At 43.5% G+C, this 11308-nt stretch overlaps 1 protein-coding gene across 1 annotated transcript in view; it reads right to left on the reverse strand.

Annotated features, from left to right (window-relative positions):
• Positions 1 to 11308, reverse strand: part of kcnh1a (potassium voltage-gated channel, subfamily H (eag-related), member 1a) — an 81206-nt gene that overhangs the window by 20834 nt on the left and 49064 nt on the right. Inside the window, exon 11 of the mRNA XM_037697816.1 lies at positions 1671 to 1870. Coding sequence (XP_037553744.1) covers positions 1671 to 1870 — 200 coding nt within the window. The remainder of the gene's footprint in view (positions 1 to 1670; positions 1871 to 11308) is intronic.

Below are 11308 nucleotides of genomic sequence, written 5' to 3' on the forward strand. Positions count from 1 at the left end.
AGCGTACCGAGGCGAGCTGGGCTTCTGATGGAGAGTGTCGGTTCTGGTGACCATTCAATTTCCCTCAAACCCCATCCTTTACTCCCCCTAAACTTCTTTCCATCTTTAAACTTTCCTATGAAGTAGAAATTCTCCCAGATATTTAGAAATGTCTGTGTAAAGTGCTTATTCACATCCGTGTGGGTAAAAGATCATAGTTGTACAGTTTTATAAATGTCAGCAACGGAAAAATCATGGCCGTATGATTTTTCCTGATTGATTGCTTTATTGTTATTTTCATAATTTGCCAAATTAATGTAAATGTTTGATGTTAAATTTGATTCTGTAAATAAATGACCGCATTCATTTTGATGGGTCAAATTTAAATGACGTCTCACTTTGCATTTCCTTAAATTCAATGCACGTTTTATTCAGTCCAGAAAAATGAGGAACTCGCGTTAAATGATGAATATATCCCAGCATCTGTTCATCTACAAAAGTAAGAACAATATTTGTATTCTCAGCAAAAAGTATATTTTTTTCCTGGTGTGGGCTGGACTCCACCAGGGCTAACCCTACTCTTTGATCCTGTTTGTGGTGTTCATAGACAGAATCTCAAGGTGCACTCATGAAGATGAGGGTGTCTGGTTTGAGCATCTCAGGATCTTGTCTTTGTTTTTGTAGCTGATGTAGTTATGTTGGCATACTCAGGTCATGACTGAAATGGATGGAAATGAGCTTTGTTGTAGGGTGGCTAGGCTCAGGCTTAGGGAAAAGGTGAGGAGCTGTGTCATCTGGGGAAGTTACTGCTCCTCTACATTGAAAGAATTCAGAGGAGTCAGTTTCAAGACATACAGTATCCTTTTGGGAGTAGACCACCTAGGCTGGCCCAGACTTTATTGACATGGATTGTTTGGAGAGTTTCACTGGGGAGACAGATGTCTGGGTTTCCCTCTTGGGCCCGTTGCCTCCTTGAAATGCCCATGAATTGAAGGCAAGATTAAGTGGCAGAAATATGAAGGAGGAATGGATGGATTAATGGATTGTGGTGTTTTCACTATTAAGAAAGTGTTCATGAAAACACATACTGTCCCCCAAAGAAATCCCCAAATCACTAAATTAATTTAATTTTTTCAAAGCACTAGTTTAACTTTTTGGGGAAAACACTTTCATGCTTTCCTGTTCAGTAATCAGAAAGCTTTGGAGCCAGTTAAATCAGCTCAAAAGGTGGAAACAGTCTATTTCTGTCCAGAGATAACACAAATCCAACTCTGCAGAAACCTCATTAACACTTTATGTGCAGTTTATATAATCCCTACAAAAAATCAAGGGTATTTGAAGAGGGTTTACAAGGATTTATTCTCCTTGAGTAAGCTTGAGTCTAAATTCAGAGCTCAACTCATCTGAACTGTGGTGACTCGAGAGAAAAGCTGTTAGAGAAGATTGGACAAACCCTGACAAAAGTTCTGCAATTGTTTGCCAAAGAGGAAGTTTTTTCAGCTGTTTAAATTTGTACAAAATAAACACACATAACACAAAAAATTAAATGTTGAAGATCCAGGCTTTGTAAAATATACTAGAAAATATTACATAAAACTGTTGGAATCAAGAGGCTGTGCTTAGCTTTACTAAACGTTCCTTTCCTATTTAAAATATCGGAAAGCATGAGAGATGGTTAGTATTTAACTTGCCTTTTCTGTGTCTATACCACGCGACATGGACCACGTAGAGGCAATGTAGTCCATAACTCTCTCACTCAAGCCTTTGGGCACCTGGTAGAGTTTCAGAAAGTCCCGCATGCTGTTGAGCATCTCATGGTAGCGATTTGTGTTGGCGTACATCTGCTGGAAGATGGTTGTCACGTTACCAAAGATGGTGGCATAGAGAAGGGCTGGGGAAACACAAAGAAGTTATAAAAACATCTGAAGGAATGTAAAAATAAATATTCTTGTTTTAAGAAAGGTCAATTGTATTGTATTCATTTTATTCCTAAGATAAGTCTCAATGAGCTGTATTGGGTAGTTGTGAAGACCATCATTCAGTCATAAAGTCAACATTGTCGCAAAAGAGTGGCTGTGGATGGGTGGTTAGAGCAGGTGTCCTCCAATGCGAGAGTTAGGGGTTCAATTTCACCAGCAGTCACACACCCAAGTGTTCCTTGGCAAGACACTGAACCCTTCATTGCCTCCGATGTGTGTCCCATCGGTGTATGAATGTGATAAAGCTCCGATTAGTCTTTGTACAGATATAGTAAAGTGCTGTATGACTGGGTAAATGAGGGCACAGATTATGTTGTAAAGTGCTTTGAGTATCTTGATCAGATAGAAAAGTGTTATATAAGTACAGTCCATTTACCATTTACCATAGTGCACAGGTGTCAAACTCCAGGCCTCGAGGGCCAGAGTCCTGCAACTTTTAGATGTGTCTCTGATGCCACACAGTTGAATCAAATAAGGAGGTCATTAGCAGGGCTTTGGAGAACTTGACTGCGTTGAGAAGCTATTCCGTCATACGTTCCCTGTGGTCAGCGGACCAATTGTTCCTCACAGTTCAAGGAACTCGTCTTAAGCGGAGAGGTGACAGGGCCTTCTCTGTAGCAGGACCAAGACTTTGGAACGAGTTACCTCTGCTTGTCAGACTGGCCCCCTCCCTCTCGGTTTTCAAATCCTGTTTAAAAACTCACTACTATTCAGTAGCTTTCAACACCAGAGGATCTGTGTTTTGAACCTGTACACCCCACACTGGTTTGTCGTCATTATCTGCATTGTTTTTATGTCTATATTTTGGATTTACTTCATTTTGTATACTGCTTCATGTGTTGTCTGTTGTTCTGTCTGTACAGCACTTTGGTTGGCCTCGTATCTGTTTTAAGTGCAATATAAATAAAATGGTATGGTATACGATTCAGCTGTGCGGCATCAGAGACACATCTAAAAGTTGCAGGACTCCAGCCCTCCAGGCCTGGAGTTTGACACCCCTGCCATAGTGTGATCATAAGAACCCAAGGTTTAGACTCAAAAGCTCAGGTAAAACTTAAAATGAGGATTTTTTTTTTTTTCCTTTCGGCTGCTCCCTTCTTCAGGGTTCACCACAGTGAACCGAGTCGCACAAAGACATAGCAATTATTTTTATGTCGGATGCCCTTCCTGACACAACCACAGACCACCAAGCTACCACAGCCCTTGTGTGGAGCAGAGAGCTGCTATCTAGGGTGCCTGGCGGAGCGGATGATGGGGGTTAAGGGGCTTCCTTCTGCAGGAATCACAGTAAGCAAGCTTGCACAAAAATGTGGCTATTGATTCACATCAGATGCCATTCCTGACAAGCTGGGCTCAGACCTGCAGCCTCAGGATTACAAGACCTCAGCACTGATCACCGAGCTTTGCAGCACCTCAGGGGAAGGACAGGTAAATGTCAAAAAATAATCAAAAGAAAGCACAAGATATGACATGACTAAGTTAATAACAAATACTGGAAATAAACTCAACCTAAAAAAAAATCTCACAAACCCCCCAAATCACGAGAGATATCTACTGAATTGGTTTCTATTTAAAAAAAAAAAAAAAAAAAAAGCAATATCTCACTTTAAACTCATAACATGATGCATCTGGAAATGTAGTTATCCACTTAAGTAACTTTCAGTCTGTTCCTGAAACTTGGACAAAAAATTTCCTGTTGGTTTGGTTGTTGATGCTTCTCAAGCTGCAGAACGACCAAAAAACAAATTTCCTTAATATCATGATCTGCTTTCTGTGTTGAATCCAAGGGCAGGAAGGTGATGAGAGACTCCAGGTAAAATGAATAACATAATTTATTTTCAAAATAAACAAAACAAGATGCTGTCGGGGCAGCTAATTCACTTACTGAAGGACTGGAGGGAGACAGACCATAAAGCCGTTTGAAGGACAATCTGGAGACATTGACAAGACACCAAGGGGCTGAATATATACAGACACTAACAAAGGTGAAATGACATGCACCTGCGGTGACTAGATTGGACACAGGTGAGACAGAGCTGGAACACAGGGAGGAGGAACACTGAGGGGTGACTGGCAAACATGAGGAAAACACAAAAGACAGGACCAGATCCCAGAAACCCTACAGGACCCCCCACTCAAGGGATGGCCCCTGAAATCCCCCCAAGGAAAGGCCCCAAGGAGAGAGCTACATCCACTTGGGTGGGTGGTGGGAAAAAACAAGAAGTAGGGTACACAAAGGAACACGAAAAGCAAGAAAACAGAGGACCGACAGGTAGGAACCTGGGTAAACACTGAACACACATAAAAAGGGAAAAACAGAACCCCAACCCCCAGAGTCAAGGTAGGCAGTCAGGAGACCGTCCAAAGCAGGGCAGAAGATCTGGGGGGGGTGGCCTGGAGACTATCTGTCAGCAGGCTAGTGTTCTTGTGGGCAGCCAGGATACCATTCGTCTTCAGACCAAGGCTCTGGCGGGCAGCCAGGAGGCCGTTCGTTTGCAGGCCAGAGCTCTGGCAGGCAGAAGACCATCCCTTTATGGCCAGCAGTGGTGTCCACCTGTACCCTTCTCGACCAAGGCAGAAAGGTGAGGAGAACCCCGGAAAGTCCATGGAGCCCAGTGGAGAGGCCACTGGAGAGGTTGCGACTGCAGGTGACAAGGCCACTGGAGGGAGACCAGCAGTGAAAGCCCCAGCAGGCGGACCAGCGGTGAGAGCCTCGGCAGGAGAACCAGCGATGGGAGCCTCAGCAGGATAAGCAGCGATGGGAGCCTCGGCAGGAGAGTCAAGGGTGGGAGCCTTGGCAGGAGAACCAACGGTGGGAGATCAAGGTTCATGCTCAATAATCCAGGTAAAAAGTCCAACAATGTTCAGTCAGGCCATCTGGACAGTTTCTTTTTTTTTTCTTTTGTTTTTTGAGAGACATTTTGCCCTCTATCCGAAGGGTTTTATCAGTCTGAGGAGTTACAAACAAACTGTTTTCCCCACTAAGCAGTACACTCCTACAGTGGATCAACCAGTTTTCTGGTGATAAAATGGTTTCTGGGGGCCGTCCTCTCCTCCATCGACTCCTCCCAAGCTGCCATAGCCAAAATTGGTTCAAGACATCAAGGTTCATGCTCAGTAATCGAGGTTAAAAAAAATCCAACAATGTGCAGTCATATCATCTGGACAATTTTTTTGTTGTTGTTGAGAGACATTTCACCCTCCATTCGAAGGGCTTCATCAATCTGAGGAGTCAACGGTGGGAGCCTCAGCAAGAGAACCAATGGTGGAAGCCTCAGCAGGAGAACCGATGGTGGGAGCCTCAAGAGGAGAACAAACAGGATGGGAGCCTCAGCAGGAGAACAAGCGATGGGTGCCATAGCAGGAGAACCAACGACGCAAGCCTTGGCAGGAGAGTAGTCCATTGAAGGGAATGCAGTTATGGCTGGACTCTGCAGTCTGCATTTGGAAGTGGACCCAGAAGATCTGCATCTGGAGACGAATCCAGCAGGTTTGGTTCAGGAGATGGACGCAGCAGCTCTGTATCTGGAGATGGATCCAGTAGCTCTGCATCTGTAGATGGAAACAGCAGCTCTGCGTCTGTGGATGGGCCCAGCAGTTCTGTGTCTAATGATGGACAGCAGCTCTGCTTTTTTAGATGGAAGGGCCAAGGAGGCTGCAGCTGGAGTGGGGACCAAGGGGGCTGCAGCTGACATAGGAGCCCTGCAGGTGACAGCCAACAAGCAGACCCAGGACAGTGCAGCTGACATGGAAACCCAGGAGGGTGCAGCTGACATGGAGGGAGATGGGTCTGCTGCTGGTGGTGTGAAGTAGAGATCTGCAGGTGATGAGTCAGGAGAAGAACCAGGCTGAGCAGAGGCCAGTAGAAGCAAGTGCAGCACGCGCCGCTCCGTCCACGCGCCGCTCCGTCCATGCGCCTCTTCGTCCATGCTTTCTGGAACTGCTCCCACATCTCCGGTGACTCGTTCACATTATCAGCCCTGGTGCATTTGCTGATAAAGTCCCCCACAGCGATCATCCTCACCCAGAGATTGCTGTGGTTGCGGGGTTCATCCTCCCCCACCCCAGCAATGGGTATGCAGGGGCATGTGTCGTCCTCCCCCCAACCAGTGGGTACACAGGAATGAGTATTCGGCTGCTCTGTCGGCTGCTCCGTTAGCTGGTCCTCTGGCCAGCAAGAGCTGGGCTGCCCCCATGCCTGCGAAAATTTCCACCACTCCTCCAGCTGCGTCTGAGAAGGAAGACGCTGGGGTTCGGTGGATCTGGCTTAGTTCTGCCGTTGGTTCCTTTTGCAGTGAATCCGAGGGGATTGCCCTCCTCCCTTTGAGGACCACTTGGGGAATACAGGAGTGGTTGGGGAGGAGATTGGTAGCAAGGTGCTGCCAGTGGATGAGGTGGTGAAGGGGGTCGAGATGAACAGGCAGAGGACCCAGGTTTAAACACCAGGCGAGTACCTTAACAGTTTTTTTTTCCTCTCTTTCTCCTTCTCACATTGGGCAGTCTTTTTTGCCTCACGGACCAGGAACTCAAACAGGGTGATCTTTCTGCTAGGTTCAGTTTGGTCTCCGGATTCTATCATGATCTGCTTTCTGTGCTGAACCCAAGTGCAGGAAGATGACGAGAGACTCCAGGTAAAATGAATAACATAATTTATTTTCTAAATAAACAAAACAAGATGCTGGCGGGGCAGCTAATTCACTTACTGGAAGACATGGAGGGAGACAGACCATAAAGCCGTTTGAAGGACAATCTGGAGACACTGACAAGACACCAAGGAGCTGAATATATACAGACACTAACAAAGATGAAATGACAGGCACCTGCGGTGATTAGATTGGACACAGGTGAGACAGTGCTGGAACACAGGGAGGAGAAACACTGAGGGGTGACTGGCAAACATGAGGAAAACACAAAAGACAGGACCAGACCCCAGAAACCCTACACCTAAAAGTCTAAACTTTGCTCAGAGTTGCTTCATTTCAAATTAAAAACTTCATTGCTGTTGGAAAGTTTTTATACTTTCAGGTTTCAGTTTCCTTGTGAGATCATTCTCTTTGTACTTCTTTGGGGTAACTTTCACTGAAAGAATCATGTGGAAGGCTATTTTTTTTCTGTATCTGAACAGATGTGCAAGCTCAGCAAGTTTGGATGCAGTCAAATGAAAAGGCTTCACTTCAGCTTGAGAGCTTGAATAATCAACACGTTTTTAGTCACATTTCAACAAATATTCAAGCACCTGTCATAACAACAAATCAAGAATTATACCATCTTCGTGTCTTATTGTTCCATGGTTACCCAAGTCAAAAGGCAGTCATGTTTTTGCCTGTGTTTGTATGTGTGTGTGTGTGTATGTGCTTGTTTGCTTGCCTGTAGCATTAGCAAAATATCTGATGAACAAAAGGGCAAACATTATTAAATTTAGTCAACACAAAAAGGGTTATAGCTCAAATAATTGTACAGACAATAACCTAAAGTGTAGTTTGGTAATATCCTATCCTTGCCCTCAACACATACCCAAAGTGCTACTAATTGTGCAATATTTTTGCCTAAAACTTTTGCATTTACTGTTGAATGAAACTGTGTCTGACTGTTAGCAAAATATCCCATGAACTACCAACCAAAACCAATTTTCATGTACGTCTAAAAATCATTATCTTTTGGAGCCACTCCAGTTAAAGGTGGCTGTCACAGCTGATTGTCTTTAGGAAACATATAAATTTGTATAACTCAGTCAGTAAAGATAATGAGCTAAAATGCTTTAGTGTGGTAGTAGCTGAGAGTCATTTTCATCATTTACCCCAAGTTCTGAGAGATCCCACAAAATCTTGCAATAAAGCTGTAGGCCTACAAGTTGTAACAGACCACATGAGACTGAGTAAAGCATCACATTCAAGTTATTGAAATAAGACCCAAACCCTCATGATGTCATTATTTCTCATCATAAAATAATTGTAGTTCAACCTTTTGACATGAAGGCAGCAGACAATGTACATTCCTTCAAGCATGGCCTGGTCTTTAATTTTAGAGATATATATTTTTTACCTATTTATGCAACATATGGTTATGTTTACCTTTCAAACTAAACTCATGACTTGCATTATAATTAAATAATTAAATAAAAAATAATATTTATTTAAAAAATGAGTCAGAATTTTAAAAAATCAGTTCTTTTGTCATTTTTCTTGTTTATTCAGAGGTTAAGAACAGATTTAAACACAGCCTTTGGTATGAATGGGTAATCAGAATATTCAGTCATCATTAATCTGTTTAATGAAGTCTGAAGACTTTGCTTCCCTTGGTCTCTGACTCATGCAGTAGCCTTTTGGCAAATTCCTCCTTAATGAGGAATGGTCTTGGTCGGGGTACTCTACCATGAAGGCCTAATCGTGCTGCATTAATAATAGTTTGATCAACAAGAAAAAATACTCCTCAAAGAAATCTTTGGTTTTCTGGTTAACTTTCCAACCATTCCAATTATATCTTTCCCTATTAGTGTCTTTAATAAATCTTGAAACCTAAATATTTTTTATGATGGTAATGGTTTTATTAATTGCATGTTAAATATGAATAGTATTAATCACTAATCATCACTGCGTCCAAATACGATCAAAGAGCTCTATTCAAAAGCAATAAAACTACAGTCGCTACTACTGAGAGCATCTGCCTCCATGATGCTACGTCCTGTTAGATGCTTTCTCTAAACTTGACTTGTGATGGAAGAATGATATGAAAGGCAGCAGCGAGTGTGGAGCAGCAGATCTGAGGTAGTTGAACTGGTGCAACAGCTGGCGCTCGTGTGTGTGGATCAAAGCCATCAGATGTCTGCTCCATGTGAGCACGGCTCTCCTGCCAAAGGAGCACTAATTAGCCTGGCTAGAAGGGACGGAGCAGGAAACACGCCAGCCAAACATTTCAATTATCCTCGGATGATGACAGTAACCTGTGCGTGGAGTTTCTGCGTGCTTGTTTATTTCACGGCGCACAATCAAAGGCTTGGAAAACTACGCGAGGGGGATAATGCTAATTAAAAAGGCAGTAAAAATTAGGTCTAAAGGAAGGATGACTGCAAAATTCATCTTTTCACCACCATTGCTCAGCCATTTTATCAAAAGTTATGACAGGGAGATGATGTTTTTGCATGTGTCTGTGTGTGTGTTTGTTTGACTGTACTGTACTGCAAAATATATGATGGACCACTGAACAGATGTAGGATGTGCTGTATGTCTTCAACTGATTAACCTTTAGAGTCAACCCAATTCAAGTTAGCTATTGCAGTTGATCAACAACACAACAATGTTTATAATTCTGCCAAAGTTACAAACATTGACCTAAAGTTTGGTGTTGTAGTATCTGAGAGCCATCCTGAACACATACTCTGATCACTAATAGATCACACAAGATATCATCTTACTTTAAATTTTATTGTGATATTCTTTGCAGCCTTTTTATTATTATCTATCTGCACATTTGCCAGCATCAAAATTGTCAGAGCAGTTACTGGGTCAAGGAATTCTAGTCAAGGTCAGTGAAATCTGGTTGTGTTCTAGAATTGCGCCGCTCAAGGTGGCTGCATGTTGGAGCAGCTCTGTTACTTTCATTTTGAGAATTTTCTTTTGGAAACTTTAATTCCTCTTTTTCTGGATGTAAATCACATTTTTTTGGATGATTGTTTCCTCTGGTATTAGATGCAGTGCAGCTGGAAGGATTTTTACTGAAACTTTTTTAGTTTTGGACATTTGTTATGATGTGTAACTATGGCAACAAGGCTGTTTTCTACAACCAACAGCAGCTGATTAACATCTCAAAAGCTCTAATAATATCTCAACTACAGCCCCAAATCTCAAGTGAGTTGAAAAGGATGTTCTGTGGATGCATTCTCATCTACCTGCCAGCTGTGCTCGAGTGCCTGATCACTGAGATCCTGGAACTAGCAGGAAACACGGCTCATGACAGCGGAAGGACAGGATCGTCCCTCAGCACCTACAGTTGGCTGTCCGCAGCGACGAGGAGCTCGGCAGACTACTGGGAGGAGTGGCCATCGCTCTGGGAGGAGTTCAGCCCAGCATTCAGGCGGTCCTACAGCCCGAGGGAACCGAGATGCCAGCCGAGTCTGGGTGGACGGATCAGACGGCATCTGCAGCCAGTTTCTTAGGATCCACTGTGGAATGGACCTTTACAAGAGATTCTTCCTGTTTACAGCCATCAGTGTCTATAACATCTCTTAATGAAATGAGGATCATGTTACAACAACAAATAATTTCCCTCTGGGATTAATAAAGTATTTTTGAATTGTATTGAATTCTGAATTGAATTAGATAGGTCTGTTAGGTAAACATGCCAGAGCTATGGGATAAGTGCATCTTGAGCTTTGGTGCAGATGTTTCATCCTTTGAGAAGCAGGAACTGCTGCAACAACAACGACAACAACAAAAAAACAACTCAATCTATCTCTGCACAACAGATTCACGCACAACTGCACGTTGCATGCCATCAAACAGCTGGCTCATTTGAAGGTAGTTAAGCATAGTTGTCAGAAACTCTGGCCTGGGGCCAACAGTTGCTATAGAAACAGGACAAATGTACAGTATCCCCCACCACTAAAGCCCCCTCCTTACAGTTTCCTATGCCACCCTGCAATCCCCTCCTCACGCTGTGATCCTCTGCTGCCAGCACCGATCCAGTGCTGCTGGTAAAAATAGCAAGAATCAGTACATCCATATTTCATAGAGAAAGGCCGCGGTCTTCACAAGATTGCATCTACGCCTAAACCCTCCCGAGGCAATGTTTATTTATTTATTTACATTTTGTTAAGTAGATTTGGGATAATTTGTCTCTCCCAGTGAAAATTTGAGACAATGACAAGTCTGGAAATGAGTTTTGCCAGTTCCCCCCTGAGAACATATTCATAAACCTGAACACCAAAACCAGAATGAAAGTGGAGGGGGAGGGCTGAGGAGGGGGCGCAGGGTTGAAACAGCAGCAGACAAAAAGTACAGTGGAGGTGAGCGGTGATTGCAGAGGGATCAGAGGGAGCGATGTGCTAAATTGATGTGGTGGTGTCAGTTATTGCTCCGAGGTGTCGCTCAGTGTGTGCGCAGGCACATAATGGCACCGTGCTGTACAACTGCTTTATGAGCCCCCGAAAAGCAGAAGACACCTTGTTAATATCAAGAAGAAAAAGTATCCATCCTTCTAAGAACATGTTTGTTCAGCAGCGTGGGAAATAGACCATTTTACAGCCCACTGCAGAAGACAAAAGGGCAATAATGCTTATGCCCTTGTCTCTGTATGAGCAAAATATCTGATGGATGGATGGATGGATGGATGGATGGATGGATGGATGGATGGAT

The sequence above is a fragment of the Nematolebias whitei genome, chromosome 1 (assembly GCF_014905685.2).
Source record: "Nematolebias whitei isolate Nwh7 chromosome 1, NemWhi1, whole genome shotgun sequence".
Classification (NCBI taxonomy): Eukaryota; Metazoa; Chordata; class Actinopteri; order Cyprinodontiformes; family Rivulidae; genus Nematolebias; species Nematolebias whitei.